We start from the raw sequence: 21,082 nt of genomic DNA, 5'->3' as shown, positions 1-21,082 counted from the left end.
CGGCCCCATTTCATTGTCCACCCAGAGCAAGTTGCCAATTCCAGTTCTGGGAAAGAGTCAAGAAAAACACTCTTTTCGAGTGCCTGAAGGCTTTGTAGTGAACGTCGCTTGCTCGCATTTATCAAGAAGTCTCAGGGGTTGACTCGACTATTGTTGATTGTCAGGGTACAATTGTGTATTTAGACTTTTCTTTTTCCCATATTAGCACTGAAAACTACACTCCCAGGGAGGGGCATGAATTGCAGATCTGGCAGATGATAGTAGCTATATGTGTCACATGGAACTTGTGAAGGCTTTTTTCACACAAATTTCTGAGTATTTTATTGCCATTCTTGATGTCTTCGGGGAGACAGCAAATTTAGGATGTTCAAGTAATTCTGCAAAAGACAGGATTTGAATGAAACCAATCAGACCGGCCAGCATTATTTCAGAAAACTTGGCTTTCACACACCTCACACTATTAAGGTAATGAACATCTATTTTTAGAAAAGTATTTATACAACAGAGATGATTCAGTTCAATCAGCTATTGGGTTATCGAGTAGCAGCTTAAAGATCACACCTGGTGGTAAAGCCTTGCATTTCACTGATATATTTTTCTGGTTCATTTTTAGCAGGATTTACTGGGAGCTATGTTTTATGGCAATTAATTGCATTAAAGGGATTGTTTAATTTTGCTGCATCATTTAGGATACTGCCTAAATATAAGCCAGTTTCTTCAGCAAGACTTTGTGAGGAAATATAACAAGTTCTTTGTGTGTTCCTGTTGTTGTAGAACTGTCTTTTCTCTCAGTGATTTTTTTACCTGTGCATTGGATATTAAAAAGAAGGTTTTATTTAATTGCTGTTTTGGTTTGGGTTTGGTTTTATTTAATGAACAAGTTAGACTGGCCAGCATTATTTTTGAAAATGTGGCTTTCAAACACCTTACACTGTTAAGATAATAAGCATCTATTTTTAGAGAAGTACTTATACAACAGTTATGTTTGCTTTCAGGTAGACTATAGAGATACTTTAATGGAAATAAATATGAAGTTGCAGTTGACTGGAAGATAAGCAAACTATTGCAGGGGAAAATCAAATTGGTTCACACTATAAAATGCTATTTGTTCATCTTTTTAGCAGATGCTTGTCAGGTACACTGCTGAAATAATATAACAGTACTGATTCATTAAGAATTCTAGAAATAATGTTGTCTAGCTCTAGCAAGATTGATGGATTTTTTAACATTCATTTCTAGTAAGTTATGTAGTAGACAACTCAGATTCTGCAAAATGCTTTAATATGCACATTAAGTCCCATTGAATTCTGTAAGATCTAAGGCCACATGTACATGTTTTGTTGTGTCAGGGTTAAGGAGAATAAAGAGGACAAAAAGTCTTTGGAGGAGAGGACAAATTCTGAATCTCTTCCTCAGAAGGAAATCTCATTTGTAAAGAATAAACTTTATAAATTTAATTCTATGGATTAAAGAATAATTTAGGGAAAAAAACTTTAATTTTAAATGTGGAAAATAATTCCATTAACGGAACTTCATTGAGCTTTTGAGAATAAAAACAGCTGTAGAAAATGTTCAGTGACAGAGATCCATATTTGAAAAACTCAGGTCCTGAAAATTAGGCCTAAGTAAGCCATTCATTAAGAACTCAGCAATATCTTATTTAGGAATGCTTCTGATATGAATAACACCTCGACTGAATTCATCTGAACTTTTCAGACAAATACATTCTTTGTAATAATTAGCTATGAATATGGCTCCAGGATCCAGTTTGTTGATGACACTGATGGTTGCTTTCCAGAAATGCGTGCTCTATTGGCCAGAAAAAAGAGGAATCTATGGGAAGGTTGAAGTCCTTGTTAACAGTGTGCAAGAATGTGAGAACTATACTATCCGTCAGCTTGCAATAAAGGTAACAATCTGCATCTGAGAAGCACTGTTCTTAATGCTTTGTTTTTCTTAATGCTAAGTGAAGTTAAGGCATTTTTTTTAAAGGGCATACATTTTTACAGGAGGAGTAACTGAGCTATGAAGCTCACAGCTTCAAGGTGTGATTGAGACCAAAGCACTGGAACACTTATCCTATTGCTGTTTTGTATCACTCTGGCAATATAAAAGGCTTCAAAAAGAGTACAAGTTTCACTCTCTTGAATTACATTTGCTATGAGGCCTTTTTAGCATTGCCAAGGCAATGTGAAGGGATTTTAGTTAAAGAAAGAACTAGCATAGCATTATTCTGAAAAAGATACGCTGCTCATGTTGTATGCTGAATGCATCCATAGCCCATTTGAGAAGATAAAAATACAAGGAGTGTATAAGAAAAGCGTTATGTTTTCATGGTTCTAACTAAACACTAACTGTGCCGAAGAAGGCAGATGCTCCTCTTCTAACTTACTCCCTATATTACACTTCTGTGCTACCAGATTGCTTGGGAAAATTTATTTGGTGTTTCGGCCCATGCAGTGGGAAGTGGGCAGAAGTCATATCATCCAACACAAACTACTCTAGCCCATATTTAGCCCTTTTGCTTGTTGATGTAAGCAGTAACATCCTCTGTTGGAGAGAATAATTAGACAAACTGGGATGTCTGATTAATCTAGAAGGGCAGTTCTTCTGCATCTTTAACTTAAATACTCTTGTAATTTTAGTATCAAACTCTCATGGTAATATCCTTTAGTGGTAGAGGAAATATATAATAATTGATAGATTCAGAAACCCAGATCAAGCTAATCTCTAGATTTTGGTGCTGATCTAACAGTTCCCAATGGACAACAGAGTCAACAAGACAGTAGTTGGATGGATAGAGCAGAACTCACATAGCTGGAAAAACAGCTAAGTTTTCAGGTGTACAAACCCTTCTTACAACTGTGTCCCTGGAAGCACACCTGTTCCCTGCAATTGCATCCTCTGAGTCTAATAAAAATAAAGTTAAATCTCTCCCTTTTACTGTCTTTTTACCATAACATTAAGAGAAGTCAAAAGAATTGTTCACCGCAAGTGTGCATATGAAATCTTCATGTTATTTTCAGCAAGGGAGTCAGTCTCGGAGTGTGAAACACTACTGGTACACGTCCTGGCCAGACCACAAAACGCCCGACAGCGCTCAGCCTCTGCTGCAGCTCATGCTGGATGTAGAAGAGGACAGGGTGGAATCACCTGGCAGAGGGCCTGTGGTTGTGCACTGCAGGTAATTTTTGCAATCCTTCTCTTAAATGACTGCCCAAAGCAAGGCCAGAGCCAATCACATCAAACAGTTCTCTGCCTAAACAAAGAAGGTATTTGGGGAAGAGTAAAATTCCCCAGATCCTCTTTGTGCTAGTTGACTTTTTCTGTTCATATTTGAGGATCTGGGTTTTGGAGAGAATTTGCTTGTTGCTAGCAAATCGTTACTGAACCGTTGTCCATTTCTACTAATGAACTCTCTTTTTGAAAGACCAGCTGGAAAAATTATTTTGCTTCTGTTCCTTATTCATTATTTGCTTTCTTTTTAGTCTTGTTTTACAATTACAGACCTAAGTCAGACGCAATCCCCTGTAACTGGTTGGCTAAAATGTTGTAGAGACAGTCAGTTTTGCACAGCACATATCAGGTACAAATTTGGAGACCAAAACACATCAGTACTAAAATTTGTGAACATTTTCACAAAGGCAGTTGGTTTGATACTCAAGAGCAAAGTGTTATTCAGTACTCAAGAGCAGAGTGTTACACAAATTGTAATGAACCAGAGAATGTCCTTCTAATAATTCTAATTAAATCCCATTTTATTGCTTTATGTTGATTCAGTGCCCCATGTTGCAATTTAAGTAGTAGGAAGTAGTATTGGATTTGTTACATTGGTGGAAACAAGTAGGTGAAGCAAAACAGAAAAAAAAAAAAAAAAAAAAATCAGTGTAATTCTTATTTGCTTTGTCTCATAACTGTGATGATACATATCTTACAGTTCTTTTTTTTTTCCTAGAATTACATCAAAACCAGAACTTGTCATCTTGAACTCATTCTTTTTAACTCCATATTTAGGAGATTTAGAGAAATGGAAGCCAGATTTGAACCACCCATCATTTTTCAAAACCAGAATGTGAGGAATAAGGAACTTTCCAAAATTTTATGCAGCTATTTTTATCAGGAATTGCTGTTTCCCTAAACAATCCACAAATCTCTGGATGGCTATTGAGAGTCCCATTTTTCCAGTAAGGATCTTCAGTAATGAGAGTCTTCTGAAGGATGGGATGTCTTTCTGAGATGACTGATAGGACAGCAAGCTCTGTAATTATGATTAATGACCCAGATATTATCTCAATTGTGAGTAAATTAATAGTACTTCAGTGACAATTCAACTATTGGTCTACAGAACGGGTAAACTCATTCACACTCTATTTTCTAGTCAGATAGTTTATTGCCTTTTAATCTGAGTTGCAGATGAGATTATCCAAGTCTTATAGAGCCTGTACACACTTTTAAACTTGGACCTCAGATACAACTGCACAATTCTCAGTTATTTCCAGAGGAGCATTGCAATGCACACTTAAACAATGATCCTTAATCTGAAGCAGAAATGCTTTAATAATTTGTTTATGTGGCACAAGTGAAAAAAAAAGTAATTCAGTTTTTTGTGCATGTCTTCTTGCAGTGTATCAGCATAGAGTGCTGTCTTAGACATTTCAGTGATGAACCCACTCCAGACTCCAGATATAAAAAGGACTTCTTTTAGCAAGGCAGTTCCTATTTTGCAAAATAATAGGAAAAATAAATAAATAAATGAATAAACTTTTGCTTTGGTCCTTCAAATTAGCAGGTCTGATTACACACAGCCAAGGACACAGTTTTCCAAAGGAAGAAAGTTTTAAGTTCTTACCAATCTTTATAGTGGCATTCAGTGGGAAGGTATATGTTTCCTCCCTCATGTCACTCATCAAAGCATGTGGTAAATACGGAAAGTATCTCCTTAATCTGTCTTTTGGATGTGTAGTTAGTACATCAAAATAAGTTTGTTTTTAATGGCAACTAAGCAGTTTGGGATCAAATACAAGTTTTAACTGAAAGTTGTCAAATATAAAGGGAATTGGTTTTTATTTAAATTGAATCAATAAGGAAGAATTAGAACACATAATTACATTCTACAAATATAAAACTAATTTAGCTGCATTTAATCAGTGAAAATGAGTTGACTGAGAATCTGGACCACAATGCCATTTTCTGCTTCCCAGAAGAACCGGCAATTTGACATATTGGAGGACTTGTAGAAGTTTCTTAAATGAGAATAAGGGATAAAATTTTCATGCTCAGAAACTTGACACTGTTATAGTTATTGCTGGAAATTTGTGCTTTCTTTCTTCATCAGCAAGTGCATGAACATGTTCTATAAAAAGCAAACTGCCTGCATCTCCTAATCCCAAAATCATAACAGTCCAATATTCCACACTCCAAATTAACAGACCACAGTTGTAATGAATTAGCTGCTACACATTAAACTCCTAAAAAAGGGGAGAAAATAGAAATATATGTAATCAAAATATATAGATATATATACACCATGTTACGGTGCTTGAAAATACTTCAAAGTAAGTAGCTCTCCATATTTTCTGGATATACCAAGAAAGAAAGGTCAAGCAAGTGAAGAACAATGTCATTTCTATCCTGCATTGCCTGAAATAAAGCTATGTAATAAGATAGGACTGGCACGCCTGAGCCGAGGAAGAAAATACATTAGAAAACCCTAGCCTTTGTTTAATACATATTAAGGACTTGTCCAAGAACACTTAATCCACTCCAAATAAGGGGAAAAAAGAACTCTTCATTATAGCAAGCTTCACTTATATCTGAATTGTTTAAACTTATTAGCCCTGCTTTCGAGAGTTTCAAAATATTTGAGGAAGAGAATGAGGTTATGCATTATAGTGCGTTCTCCAAATCCCTCTTTATAAACTATGTCCTTATCCTTTTGGATACATTTATCCCATATATATTGATGTCCAAGGAGACATGCTGTCAACTTGGGATCTTCATCACGCTCGATCCTTTCTTAGGCTGCCAGTTTTACATCTCATTGCAGTTAGCAATAGGACAAGGGGGCATGGGCTTAAACTCTACCAGGGGAAATTTAGGCTGGATATTAGAAAGAAATTCTTTACAGAGAGAGTGATCAGGCATTGGAATGGCCTGCCCGGGGAGGTAGTGGACTCGCCGTCCCTAGAGGTTTTTAAACTGAGATTGGACATTGCACTTAGTGCCATGATCTAGTAAACGGACTAGAGTTGGACCAAGGGTTGGACTCGATGATCTCTGAGGTCTCTTCCAACCCAGTCGATTCTGTGTGATTCTGTGATTATTCCCTCATGATTGGCCTAGACTTATTTCTATATTTAATATTGCTGAGTCCTCTTGGAAATTTTCATTTCCAGATGGGAGGGCTCTTGAGTCTCTAAAGCACCTCTATCTTTCATCTTGTGTTGAGTAGATTGTGATTTTTTTCAGCTGTAGCAAATGGACACACTCCTGCTAACACTTGGCACTCAGATATATCAGGCTTCCATCTTAGGTACTCAACATATTCTTCCTGGCATTAATAACTCTTGCAGTGCTCTTATGAGGTGCATAGTAATCACACCTATCACACAGATGAAGAAAGCAGGACACCAAATGGTTAAGTATTTACTACAAGGCCAAGGATGGAAATCTGTACCCCTGACTCCATGTTTTAACTATTTTCCTCACATTTTCCTGCCATGCAGTATGACAGGAATTCCTGCACCGAGTTCCACGTTACTTAAGCAAGAAACAGAGTGTTGGAGGCCCAGGGAGGAAAAAGAGTGCCCAAATGGCTGTTTCCAAGCAGGCATCTAGAAAACCTGGAGAGTTACAGCACTAAATCCTTCTCCCTCTGCAGAGTCATGGGAGAGGGAATTAACTTCATCAGCATGATTCCAAATCCTTTTTACTTTCATGGTTAGAGGTGTAGTTAGCAGAACCCCTGTATACCTTCAGGGTTCAAGCATAAAGCCTTACTGACTTTTGCCTTTAAGCGGGCTTCTCCCCCAGCTCTCTGTGTGTCTTCATAATTGGTTTGGACTGTGACAGAGAGTAGTTGGACTTTGTGGTGCTAACGGAGATTGTTTTTCTTACCATACGGCTTGTGTGCAAACTGGAAACACATTAGCCTCACAAATTACCCACAACAACTGGACTTCTAGGACAGTGTAGGCTTTAATCCCTCCTTAAGAAACTGAGCTGAGAGGCTACCCTTGCTGGTCACGCACACAGGAACTGTGGGTTCGAGCAATTCCATATTTCATACTTTTAGCATTTTCCTATCTATTTAGTGTTTTCCACTTAACTCCTTTGATTTGTGAACTTCATTCCCTAATTAAATTTTGCTTTCTTTTCAGTGCTGGTATAGGAAGAACTGGATGTTTTATTGCCACGGCCATTGGTTGTCAGCAGTTGAAGGAAGAGGGAGTTGTAGATGCACTGAGCATTGTCTGCCAGCTACGAATGGATCGGTGAGTTCCAGAAGAACTATATATCAGTTAACGACTCTGAAAATCAGTCAATGATTCTGAAATGATTCTGAAATCATTACTGAAATGATTCAGTAATGATCAGTAATGATTCTGAAAACATTTTCACAGTTGAATGTTGAGTTACCTGAAGCGGCTGCCATAACTTTTGCTGAGTCTTAAGACAGCATTAGCTGAATATTCAAAGTAACATTAGTATTTAGGTCCTGAGGAAAGAATATTGTTTTCTGGGTGAAGCTGGGTGAGTCTCCACTAAGTGAAATTCTCCTGAGACAGCAATCCTACAGTTGCTGGGCACTTGGCACTCCTCTTTTCCTCTCCTGGAGCTTTCCTCTGTCTGCGGCATCCCACTAGGACACAAGAGACACAGGGAAATCTGGAGTCAAGAGATTGTCTTTGAGCCTGGATCAACAGGGACATCCAGGCTCATTCAGTGTGTAGCTTCTTTGTGCAACGGAGTGAGCCAAATCTGGTGGTCTTGCTATTACTTCCTCCGTTCTGGGCGTCTTTTTGAATTGGGTTGGCAAATTTACCCAGCTTAAGAAAATAACAAGGCATTTGTTGCAGAATTTTCTTGAGTCAGACCAATTTTCTGATTGAATTCACAGCTTGGGAGCATGCTATAAGCCAGCATTGTTGCATAGTACTTTGTTTTGTGAAACCACAAATGAAGATAGATTTGTGTTGGAAGGAGGATGTGGGTATTGTACACAATGGAAGCTGCTGGTTTGGTTGTATTTTTCTTTCTTATTTTGCTTGGGGAAATAGGATTTTGTTTAAAGTAATTAAACAGGGTTGTACCGAGAATAGAGAAGTCTCGTTTCTCTCCTATTCTAGGTACCAAACCATATAATTCCCTTGCAAGTATATCAGCTGCTTCTGACACACATTTCTTCTTTAAATTGAAACAACTGATATGGGTGCAAATGCTGAAAAAAGAGCTCAGGTCAAAGGGAAAACACAGGACTTTTGTGTTCTGAAGAGCTCTGAAAGGTACTGGAACCACAAATTGCAGAAGGACCAGAATCCATATAGTTGACCGTGTTTATGGATCACCTCCTCTGCTTTCCCCTCCCAGGCACCTTTATCATACTAGAGATTGTAATATGATCCTTACAGGGCAACATGAGCCACTTGAAGTTTAAAATTCTCCAAGGAGAGTTCCTGACCTAAAAATCTCAGCAGCAAAAAAGATGGGAGACCTGAGGGAAAGAAATGCTTGCTCTGTTTTAAATTATCAGCTCCAAATTTCCAACACTCCGTTCTGATTATCTGTTCATCTTATTGAAAAACGTTTGTAGTGCTCTCCCCCATTTTAGTATTTCTGTTATAAGCTAACCCTTATTGCTTTTACGCTCCACTGTAGAGATATGGAAGCAAACTCTGGTCTCAGCTACATAAGTTTTTATGTCATTATTTCAGCCATAGAAAAAATAATCCAAATTTTCAGCATTATAACTGACAACACAATTTCATCAAGTGTATCTGACTAATTAACTTTCTTATATGTATTAGTATCCTAGATAAATTTGGAAAGAGAATGAAAATCTGACCTAAATATAAACATCCATAACAGCAGTGACACAAAGCTTGTTATAAAAATTGTTGAGTCTCCTGCTTTGTTCATTTCTGTATTTTTTTGAGGTTCAGATTATATAAATAGACTCCAGAGATCTTCCTTGATGCACCTCAGTTCCTCATACTCTCAGGCATTGCCTGAGGCAAAAAGTATATCTGTGTTTTAATGTTTAAAGACATTTTTCTGGGAAGCTCAGTAACCAAAAACACTTTTTCTTTCCTTTTTCCAATTGGTCATATTACAGAATGGATCTCACTAACCTGGCAGTCAGTTTATAGCAAAGATTGCTAAGGCAGAGTTTAGCAGCCATTAAGACTACAGTGACCAGTGCCAGCCCAAACAGATCACAGGTTCATAAAATGGATGAGTATCACTGTTACATGGACAAAGCTCCATGAGACCATCTTCCCGTGATGATCCAGTCCTGATGTGGTGGTTATTGGCAGGTCACACGTGAGACAGGGTCATTACATGTGGCATGAAGCTGGCAAAATGAACTTAACGTCCCTCTAGATAAAGCTGCAAGAGCTGGCTCTGGCCATAGCTGTGTTACAATTCAGTGACCAACATGGCCAACACCAGCAATGGGGCACAACCAGGAGCAGAGCAGGAACAGAGATCACAGAATCACACAGAATCAAGGAATGTTAGGGATTGGAAGGGACCAAAGTTGTTTTCCTCATGATGCTGGCCAGCAGCTGAGCTCAAATTTATTGTTTGTACATCAGATTGTCCTCAAAAAAACAGAAAAAAATAAAAAAGAGAGTTCAGCAGAAAAGGATGAGTTTTATCTGACCACCTGGGAGACAGAAACCTGCCTAAGGGGTACACTGAATATTTCATCCCTGATACCTCATCTCCGCTAGAGTGCCAGCCAGGCTCGCTCATGCTCAGAGCTGCACCAGCCAAACACAGACCTGCTGATGGAACAAACACACTCGATGGTTTCCACTTGTGTGTGAACTTTTGTCACACAGACCCATGGCCACTATTCTACAAAAGTGAGCTGAGCAACAGGAGAAAAGAGAAGACCTGTGCTTGAGGAAGTCACAGTGATGCTGTTGTGATTTACCAAAACATTCCCATTGCCCAGCCCACTCTGTGAGAACCAAACAAGCATCCAGACAAATTGCAGATAGTGGCAAAATGTTATGCTGTGAAGTAGTTTAATTAACTGCCTATGTGGACCCTCTGGAAACAGAGTTTGAAACTGAGCTCCAACAGGGAATGAGACAGGAAAGAGCTGTTCCTAGGTAATGTATGTCCAGACGCAACTTTCTTCTTAGCTGTTTCGTGTAAATTAAGGGGTGAACAAAACTGGCAGTAATTTTCTGTGCTGAGCTAACTTGAGGAAATGGACCGTCCACTCAAAATCTTGACCCAGGATGGAGATACAGCCACACTCTTTGTGGATTCATAGAAAGACAGACCCACAGCTCTGCTCAGCTTACTTTTTTTTTTCCCAGCTCATTTTTTATGTTTTACAACAGAAACAGGAAATGTTTGATGTGAGGCATCTTCAAGACTTACTGTGATACTGAGAAACTTTACACATTCTTAACCTTAAAGGCACATTCTTGGAATGACATCCAATAACTTTGCTCTTGGCTCCTCAGACAGGATGAAAAGAGTTTCCAGTGTGCGTCAATTCATTGTTTAAGTGTTTTGACTAATCACTTCAGGTTTAAAAAAAAAATCTCAAACACTGCATCACATTCATTCTGGAGCAGACTGTATCCAGCTGCACTAGCAGCAAGCCAGAGGGCAGGGTACAGGACCCTTCCCTGCCCCATGGCTGCCCAAGCAGAGCTGGTCACAGTCCCTGAGCCCTCAGGGTACCAGGGGCTGTTTCTTCTGAGCACCACCCCAGATTCTCCCAGAGAAGCAGAGAGCCCAGCAGCTCACAGAGGAGCTGGCACTGTGGGCTAGCAGAGGATGAAGGCTGCATATCCTGGAGATGCTGTAGCTGTGGGTGCATCCCTTCTGGGTACTGGCGATTCGGGAGAGGAAACCTCCTGCCTTGAGCAGATTTCCTCCTGAAATGCTCTTCCTCACAGGCTTTTGCGCAAACTGATGTCTTAGTGTCACAGATAATTAATTCATTGCTATTAAATGTGAGCCTTGCACAAGAACAAAGAGGAGAAAGACTTGGTGATTATCAGTAGACTAAAAGTTGGACATGAGCCGGCAATGTGTGCTTGCACCCCAGACAGCCAGTTGTAACCTGGGTTGCATCACAAGAAGCGTGGCCAGCAGGTCAAGAGAGGTGATTCTGCCGCTCTGCTCTGATCTGGAGAGACCCCTGTGTCCAGCTCTGGAGCCCTCAGCACAGGAGAGACATGGACCTGTTGGAGAGGGGCCAGAGGAGCCACAGAAATGATCAGAGGGCTGGAACAGCTCTGCTGTGAGGACAGGCTGAGAGAGTTGGGGTTGTTCAGCCTGGAGAAGAGAAGGCTCTGGGGAGGCCTTATTGTGGCCTTTCAGTGCTTAGTAGGGGCCTGTAAGAAAGACAGAGAAAGCATTTTCACCAGGGCCTTTAGTGACAGGAAAAGGGGTAATGGTTTTAAACTAAAAGAGGGCAGATTTAGATTAGATATAAGCAATAAATTCTTCCCTATGAGGTGAGGCACTGGAGAAAGGTGAGGCCCATAGAAGTTGTGTATGCCCTACCCCTGGAAGTGTTCACGGCCAGGCTTTGAGCAACCTGATCTAGTGAAAGATGTATAAACGCCCATGGCAAGGGGGTTGGACTAGGTGATCTTTAAAGGTCCCTTCCAACCCAAACCATTCGCTGATGCTATGGTTCTATGAATCCCCTTTATAACAGCACTGACAAAGCCAAGTTGTCTGAACCTCTGTATAAGACTTAGGTGTCCCTAAGCTGACAGGGATATGCACTTGTTTGCTCATGCAGGGGTGAGAAACACCATAGCATCTCAGTTATGCTTGTTAGCACATGGCAAATGCAGTACTGCTGGGCTCAGCCCCAGCCAGGCTTATGCTTTCCTTCTTGGGCTTATACACTCAGCCTTGGGCATTTTGTATGTTACTTCAGCACGGAAGAGGTAGGAGCAATGATCACCCCTACAAACAGCCTAGTGCAGCCAAACTTGTTTTAACTTGCCCTTCCTGCCAAGTCCTTCTCCCTGGATACATTCCCTTCCTCCACTCCTTCCACAGAGTGGATCCAACCTGGGAAACACACTCCTTTGGAGCACCCCTTGGGGGAACGCTGATGGGGGAGGCAGGGAAGGAAGCTGGCTGGGAAGGGGTTGCGTGGGCAGGGCAGGATGCAGCACTAAGGAGGAAGGAAGGAGCCCAGGCAATACAGAGGACCAGAGCAAAGCCCTCCCACCACTTTTAGATTCTCCCTGGATCTCCAGACAGGGGACAGGCACAGAGGAGAGCAGCTGAAGGCAGCAGGCAATCAAGAGTTATGAATTTGTGGATGTCTTTGTTGGCAAAGCTAAGAGGCTGCTGCATTTTGTACCGAATGGGACCATTTAAGGGCCTGTGATTTAATTCCTAGGAATAACAGATCATAATAGACATGCAGCTCACTAAAAGGTGTTTTATTGTTGCCTGAGCTTACTGGAGGAGCAGAGACAGCTAGTTGCTTGCATAATTGTAATTATGTTTTTCCTGCCACAGCCATTCAACCATCCAGTAGCACTGAGGAAAATAAAAGGGACTTATGATTGCAGATAAAGTCTTCTAATACTAAAGGACAATACTTGTTGAGGCAATTTTGCCATTTTTCATATAGCTTTGTATATCAGTACACTTTTGTTGCCAGGGTGTCTAAAGGGATCCCATGGGGGTTTGTCAGACCCGTAATATATTTGGCTTCAACGTTGCTCTGGATCCAAATACCTCATGAATTTGGTTGTTTCAGTAAAGATCTAGATGAATCCAAATACAATACACCTCTTGATGTCTCCCTTCCCACTAAAGCCATTTACTCCTTCATCCTCCCAAATTCAACTTGCCGCTCCAGGGTAGGCTGAGGATGAACTTGGAGCTTGGTTCTAGAAGCAGAGTAGGTAGCTTTGAATACTCTGGCAGGTGAAAAAATAAAAGTGGAATTAAGTAAGCTTGAGTCTTTATGCCATGAGAAGTGAGACCTGGAAGACTGCCAGAAAGAGGTTCAGTTTAACTTCAGAGCTGAATGGTAGCAGCCTTGCTAAATATCACACCTACCTCCTGTAGGACATCAATCCCTTCCTACCACACTGCAATTGGCACTGCAGATGTGGAACTTGGTCCTCATACTTAGGACTGAAAAAAGGACTGCTATCGGGTGAATGTATTAAATGTAGGCATCTAATCCAAGATGGCTGTAACTAATCCTTTTTATGGTCAAGTTAAATTCTTTTCTATTGTCGGTGCTGAAATGAGTCACTGCTGTAAAATTTCTTAGGTGGCTGCTGTTCAGACAGGATGTGTTGCAGTCGTTAGAAAGAGGACAGGAAGAGCTGTTCTCTGCACAGGCGATCTGAGGGTCACCAAAGGTTACATTTTTAGTAAAGAACAAAAATGAAAGGCCAGATTCTGAATACTCCCTTGCTCCATCAATGCTAATGCTGTGTCCATGTATCTGGCCTTCCTTGACCAAGTGACCGTGCAAAATTCTCTGTGAACATGTTGAGTTTGAAATGTAGGTTTTAACAGTGTAGATATCAGGTGTTTTCCTTTCTAGTTCTTACCTGGATGGATTCAGGAATGGTGCTTCATACTGGGGTTGTGCTGCATGGTGTAAGTTACGAAGAAAGTACTCCTGCTCAGACAAGTCTTCCACTTACTCAGAAAAACTCTAAGTCAAAAATTGAGAAAAGGGCTTGTATTATCAGGTGATCATGGGTCTGGCAGGGGCCGGAGGCTGTTGCATTCTTAAGAAATAAGATTTCATTACAATATGTTTCCTTTTCAGAGGTGGAATGGTCCAGACCAGCGAACAGTATGAATTTGTGCACCACGCACTGAGTCTGTACGAAAGCAGACTTTCAGCAGAAGCTGTCCAGTGAAACCAAGGAGGGTAAAACCAAATGTCAGTCTCTTGAGGTAACCTGTTTCATTACCTACCAGCAACTTCTTCAAGGAGTTTACTGCAGTGGGAAGAGCAGCTTTGAGGCCAGCTTCTGAAAGGAGTGTGAACAGTTTGGCAAAAGTACAGAGATTGCTGGACCCTTACTGTATATGAATGTATTGTGAGCTTCCCAAAAAATGATTTATAAAGAAGGCATCGTACTGAAACTACACATGGATTTCACGTATATATCTAAAGGTGGGTTTAATTCTGTAACACTGGTATCTGCCATATGGAATGTATGTATGTGCTGCTGCTGCAGTCGGATGGACATTGGAACTTCCACAGAAGAAATGTTTATCAAGTGTATAAATGCTTTAACGTTTGCAAACTGTCTTGTGAATGGACTGTCAACTGTACTGTAAAGTGCTATTACTGATTATGTGGTGAGCTTGTTTCTTGGCCACATAACATTCTTGCTGCTAAAACTGCAAGTGTTCAATTATGGATTAAAAAGAAGGTGACAATAAAAAAACTGAAAGTCCTGGTTTTGAAAATATTTGAAAGCAGTTAATATTTTATATGGAAATATATGTTCTTCATACTATTAACTATTAAATGTGTATTTACTGTAGGTCTTACAGAGCAGTTGCAGAGCACAATGTCTGTTATTCAGTATGTATGTATTTACCCTATACTGTTGATTGTCTTAGAACACGCTCCTGCTACAGACCTGAAACCAGTGTATCTGTAAATGTGTAAGTCATTTTACTTTTAAAAGAAACTTTGTAGCATATATTAAATATTAAGGATTTTAAATATTGGTCTGTCTTTTATTAATACTGGATTTTTTGCTTATGTTGTTTATCTGCTCTGTCTCTTTCAGTAAGAGATAGATGTCTTTAGTGATATGGACTGTTCCACGACAGGTTATACAAGAAAGAAAATGCTGCTATGACTGTTTCTTTTACCATTCCATAGGAGTTGGTTTTTAAGAGAAATGCAAAGTTGGCATTATGACTTACAGCACTGGGAGGTCTGTTTACAGGGTATAATGAGTTTTTAATGCAGTGATGTTGACTTTGCTTCATACTGATAATAAATTACACTTGATATAAAATATGTACTGAAGTCTCTATTCTTGCCTAGAGTAATTAATGCACCACACACTCTTGTACCCCCATAAACAAGGACAGCCCAGTACAATTTTGTTAGCTTCCACCATGGCTTCAGACCCCTGGAGAGCCAATCTAGAGGACACAGGCAACCTCCTGCTGACATGAAGCAAGGTGGATCACCTGATGGGAAGGTAAAATCATCATCACTTGATCCATCGGGGAGAGTTTGTATAAGACCCAGTGCAGACTTCAGAGCTTTGCCTCCTCCTCTTCCCCTTCTTCTCCCCCTCTCCACTTGGCTGTTAGAACTTGTGGAGTTAGATGTATCAGTATCAAGATTTTGCTTGATTACATATAGTTACAAAAAAATGTGAGTTCGTCCCCTGGCTAATATGGTATATACCTACTCAGCACCATCCAGATCACCTGCAGACTTGTAATATTTCACAGGTAATGAATTATGTAAAAGTATAATCCCTTTTCTTTATTGAACGTCATCTCTTTTAGTTCCCTGGGTGTTTGAAAACCTCTTTCTTTTTTGCTTGTATTTTTCCAAAATAAAGCAACTAGTAAACTCTGAAGAATCGTATGAAAGGACAAAGTGGTATAAAACTCCCCAAAACAATTGAATAGAAGGAAGTGCTCGTCACTGACTTGTTCCCCCTGTGAAGGCACATTTCCTTCCTAGCCTTCGCTTCACTTATCTGAGGTGGGTTTTTTTAAGAGAAGCATGGCGAGTTGCTAGAGGGAAAATGGATTCTTTATTTCACGTCCTGGTTTCTACCTGTCTTGCCTTGACATTCTCAGGTAAGTCTCTCTCCCCACTTCCCCTCCGCCGTGTTGCTCTTTCTGCTGCCGAGCAGAGCCCTCCAGAGCAGATGAGGACTAACAAAACAGAGTCACTTCTGTGCTTGGCTTCATACAAGAGGAATGGGGGGCAGGGCCAATGTAACTCGTTCTGTTTAGATTGCTTTCCAAAGGAAAATAAACTGTCTCCTTCTATGCTTGAGATACCTCTTCTCTCTTTTGGAGAAGATCTCCTGGTAGATAATCCAGGACCTGAGCTTTGGGACAAGCTCTTCAAAGAGGAGATTCCTATTTTTTAATTCATACTTTGTGAAACTTCCAGAGCCAAGAGCTTTCCGTGATGCCTATTTCAGAAAATACCCAGGTCTGTAAAAACAGGGGGATGACAAATCTCAACCCAAGGGAAATAAATACACATGTTGGGTTTAGCACTTTGTAACTAATGAGGCTGGAAACGTTTGAGTAACTGAGATTCTAAAAAGGGAAAAATCTAAACAAGATGTGGCAGGGAGCCTGCATTTGAAATATCAAGTTCTGTGTTTTGTAACAAGTGTGGATTTTGCTTTGGTAACTTTGGGGTTTTTTGATGAATGCATTGTAGTTCTCTTCATCTGAGTGTTTGGTTTTGATCTTTAAATGTGTTGTCACAAAGAGCTTATCTAACATGAATTAGGACAGTCACAAAACTAACAGCTAGAGATGCTGGAGTAAATCCAGTAAAATAGATGTACTTCCTATCAGTAAAGAGCCTCCATTCCTGTAACAGCACAGGCATTTAGAGGCACACAGATTTGAGAATGTCCTCTTCTATGGCTTCTTCAGAAACACTATGAGTTTTACTAAACAATTTCCAGGCAGTAAATTATATTGTAAAAAGACTGTGTCATAAAATAGAAAAAAGACTGAGAGCTTGTGTAGATCTCTGTATGCTTTCAGGCAGGGGAAGTGGGGAATTTAGAACTGGTATTTAAAGTTAATAATTCTTTGATTCCTTTTATATCCAATTCAATTTTTTCTCCATTTTTATATACAATGAAGGTCAAGGTGACCTTTGCCCCAATAGTTTGCTTTTTGCATTCTCACTCTTTACACTACTTGCACTTCCACCGTCTAAGTTGTACTTCTGGGTGTATTTTTTTTAATAGGTTCAGTACCTGGGAAGTTCATGAAAAGTTCAGCACACATAAAAAGTGAAAAGAGAGATTTATTTGCCGATGTATTTTAAATCACCTAGAACTCGCTTTTTGTTAAATAACCATGTGTAATTCTGGAATTTTCCTCTTCCAGAAGGGTTTCTGATTATCCATGTCCAGAAACAGCAGTGTCTTTCAGAAAAGAGAGGAGTCATTATGGAGAAGTGCAATATGACCAACCTCAACCAGCAGTGGCAGTGGACGGCAGACGACAAGCTCCTCCACGTGAAATCCACCCAGTGCCTGAGCATCTCTACGCGCTCTGCCCTGTCATCTCGCAGCATCGTCGTTGATTGTCCCCAGGCAGTCAGGTGGACTTGCCAGGAGGAGGATGGGCTCCTGAAGGTGGCCAATAGCTCTCTCTTTCTCACAAAGCAAGGTCAGAAGGTAATGGCCAAGCAGAGTAAGAAATACCTTCACACATGGATGCAGCTAGAAGCCAGCGAGACGGGAAAACCTGTTTATGTAAATCTGTGTTCAAAGCAAGGTGAGCTACTACTTCAAGGAAGTATCCTGGAAGTTTTGGTAACAAAAATGATTCTTTTATGATAACGCCAATGTTAAAAATGATGGGATTTTATTCATACAGAAAAACCTTTTTCATTATTGAAAAGAGTTGAGACAACCATAAAAAGAACAGCTGATATGAGTGCTGTGGGGTTTTTAAGGCATTTCATATTTTCAGAATGTCTCTCCTTTTCTCTACACTCTGTCTTTGGATCAAAGTGCTTACGTGTAAGCTCAGCTCACTATTCCTGTGTCATTTCCTTTTCCACTTTTAAACAGAATTGTGGGTACTACTTCCTAGCACTTTTTGAAAAATGTGGATGCATAAAAGTGCTTTTCCTCCCTATTCATTTAATCACACAAATCCAGATTCAATCTGTCAAGAGAAAGAAGGCATCTGAAGATCAAATACATGCACGATTATTTCTCTGATTAACCCAAATGCATGATTAGAACAGCCATATGTCTTATACGTTCAGGTGTTGCTTTGCCCTAAGATGCGAAATATATTACAACACTCAAAATCCTGAAAATAATGAACTGAATCAAAAATCTCCAAAATTCTCGCAATAGCACTTTGAGATGCATGGGTTTGCACATACTTAGAGATGTGTTGATATACCTATGTGATTCTATGTGACATCCATGGCAAAAGGAAAGGTAGAACAGTTCGAATGCTGCATAATAACATTTTCCTTGATGTCCTGTTGTCAATCCTTCCTGACAATCCCATTGACATTCTTCTTGCAGTTCTTCATGGTTAATAAGAACAACCTGCACAGTAAAGCTTTTTATTGGGGAATACACAATTTATTCTTGTATTTACAGGATTTTAAAAATGTTTTATGACCCGATACTTTTGCTTATGGCCAGGTTTTCAGAATGTTTAAAACAAATTCCTTGTTCTTTGTAGCCTTTCTAACCTCCAATTCATTATAAAGCAGAGTACCACTTTTTCAGCAAATTTGCACTTGAGAACTCTACTTGCAGCAGCAGGATTACTCACCTGAGTGGAGGTCTGAAAGACTTTCAGAATCAGGGAGTGAAAAATTGGCTGAGATGCTACCCCAGCCTTCCCACGTATTTTAGGAATTAAAAAGGCAAAATCATTTGAAGTCCTGTGTATAGCGTGAGTATGGCCTGCTTATTCAAAGATACCATGAAAAGTTAAGATTAGGTACCCAGGCAACATTACTTTCTTTAGATAGTTAGATGAAGTGTGGCCTAAGAGAGTTAAAGTAACCTTGCATCCTTTTCATCATCATCCTCAGAGGAGGAGCAATTTAATGCCACCAAGTACTAAATAAGACAATTTTCATGAGGTATTAAAGCACCTTCTCATTTATTTACTGTGCTCAGTCCTTTAAGGAATTTACCTTAATTTTTCTGAAATTCTCTCTGTAGACAGGCCTATCAATCCATTTTATGAGTCTCACTGTGACAGCTATCTCCTTTTTGACAGCTCTGGGAAGCTCTGGTGATAAATCAACAGCACATTATGACTCTCAATACCTACCTAAGAATTCCAGGTATATAAGAAACTCACAAGGAGCTGAAGTAAAGGAAAGAGATTAATTGTAATAATAATAATAATAATGATAATAATAATAATAATAATAATAGAGGCAGTAGTAGTAGTAAGTTGTAGTACAAGAACAAAATCTAATCCCCACAGTGCTGGTCTTGACATCCATATGCATGTCAAAAGTGTCAATGTTGAATGCATAAAATTAGTCTTCCAAGAACATCTGTCTACTTTCAGTCAAAGCAGCAGTGGATCAGCCTAAAAATAACATATTCAGTCTATATTTAGCTAAGATAGTAATAACTGAGCAAAGTTTTTGCAGCTGAAATGGCAGTAAGTTTTTCTACTCCATATTTTGATATAATTTATCCTTTGTTTTCATAGTACTCATAAAAACAGTTATATTTTGGCAAAGGAGTAACTCACTGAATTGCATCCCAAACATCTTATCAGCTCAGATACAGTACAAGCTCCAAACCCAACAACTGCAACTACCTTTTATTCTGGACCTAACTCAAATGCCAAGCATGATTTTTCTGAACCAGGGAAAGCTTGGATTTGGTTTTCTAACCAGCCATCTGAGTTGTGTTTGGATACACATTTTTTGCTACAACCCTGACTTAAATGACTCCTTGTGTAAATCAGGATCAGTTTGAACATGCATCACATCTCTGTTCAGTCAGTTACAATTTTAGATCTAACTGCAGACAGTCCTCACACAAACCCATGGTTGAATCCAGTCTCTGGCTGACACAGCTAGTGTGAAGAAAGGCCATGAGGTATCAGTCTCCCTTGAGATGACAAGACTTCAGTTCTCACCAAACTGAGCAAAAATTGTTGCGTTAAAATAACAATTGTGGAAGAAACCCCGTCTCCTCTTGTATGTCTGGAAAGCACCCAGAGCACCACTAGTGCTGACACACTAATGCTGATATCACTTCTTTCTGAGCTGTGTAAGCAATTCTTACAAGCTTCTTTTGCTCTAGGTAGGTTAGTTTCAAAAAAAATATTGAATTAGAGAACAGAGGCAATTCTATGTGGCACCTCAAATATTACCAACAAACCTCAAAACCACTGCAGACCAAAAATTATTCACTAAGTGGAGAAATTACTTCAGCAGGGAGCCACAAGTTCAAGCTGTATGCTGCAGTCATTCACTGGAATGATCTAGAGACCACCCAGCCTGTGAAGTAGTCTGGATGCAGAAGGTGATAGGAATTGTTTTGTACTATGATGCTCTGCATGGCATTCCTCTGCTACCATATCATACATAGTAGGGACATCCAAAGGAACTGCAGCTGCAAACCCCTAGAACTGCGGATATCAAGACAAAGCCCCATTCAAAAGAGTATCTGATTTTGTGGAGGAGAATGATTTTGTTCCTTGCTGTTTTGGTCCAAGTATTTAAGAACCATAGTAGGAACCATAAAGATGTAAAAGAAGTTGGACAAGGAATTCAAATAACAAATACACCATCTTTTTATGTCTTGTTTTGTTTGCAGTCTAAAATAGACAATACATCAGATACTACATACGAGCCATAGCCTGATGTGCCATCTGGCCTTCAAACTGTTACCTCCACAGTTGTTCCTCCTTTTCTACCCCAGTCTCTGGCCCTGTATCTTCTCTTTCACATGGGCTTCTCTCTTCCCTTTATCCCATTTTCAGTTCACCTGTTTGATACCAGAACCTGAGGTTATTGAGTTCACATCCTACTGTGGACACTTCAGTGGGTGAGATGGAGGGTGGGAGAGACCAGAGCAGTGTACAGTTAGAGCACGCTCCGAGCCACCGGAGCAGCAGGAGCAACTGCAGA

At 39.8% G+C, this 21,082-nt stretch overlaps 2 protein-coding genes across 4 annotated transcripts in view; both read left to right on the top strand.

The window, feature by feature from the left end:
• The window catches only part of PTPRR (protein tyrosine phosphatase receptor type R), a 148,559-nt gene extending 133,321 nt beyond the window's left edge, over positions 1 to 15,238 (top strand). For both annotated transcript variants that reach the window (XM_065040371.1, XM_065040375.1), the window contains 4 exons: positions 1,799 to 1,909; positions 3,027 to 3,184; positions 7,380 to 7,493; positions 14,021 to 15,238. In XM_065040371.1, the coding sequence (XP_064896443.1) occupies positions 1,799 to 1,909; positions 3,027 to 3,184; positions 7,380 to 7,493; positions 14,021 to 14,114 (477 nt within the window). In that variant the 3' untranslated portion in view covers positions 14,115 to 15,238. The remainder of the gene's footprint in view (positions 1 to 1,798; positions 1,910 to 3,026; positions 3,185 to 7,379; positions 7,494 to 14,020) is intronic.
• A 647-nt stretch (positions 15,239 to 15,885) lies between these two features.
• The window catches only part of PTPRB (protein tyrosine phosphatase receptor type B), a 63,266-nt gene continuing 58,069 nt past the window's right edge, over positions 15,886 to 21,082 (top strand). For both annotated transcript variants that reach the window (XM_065040355.1, XM_065040350.1), the window contains exons 1-2: positions 15,886 to 16,041; positions 17,329 to 17,721. In XM_065040355.1, the coding sequence (XP_064896427.1) occupies positions 15,987 to 16,041; positions 17,329 to 17,721 (448 nt within the window). In that variant the 5' untranslated portion in view covers positions 15,886 to 15,986. The remainder of the gene's footprint in view (positions 16,042 to 17,328; positions 17,722 to 21,082) is intronic.

The sequence above is a fragment of the Columba livia genome, chromosome 1 (genome assembly GCF_036013475.1).
Source record: "Columba livia isolate bColLiv1 breed racing homer chromosome 1, bColLiv1.pat.W.v2, whole genome shotgun sequence".
NCBI classification, from domain to species: Eukaryota; Metazoa; Chordata; class Aves; order Columbiformes; family Columbidae; genus Columba; species Columba livia.
This window is presented reverse-complemented; position numbering and strand designations above follow the sequence as displayed.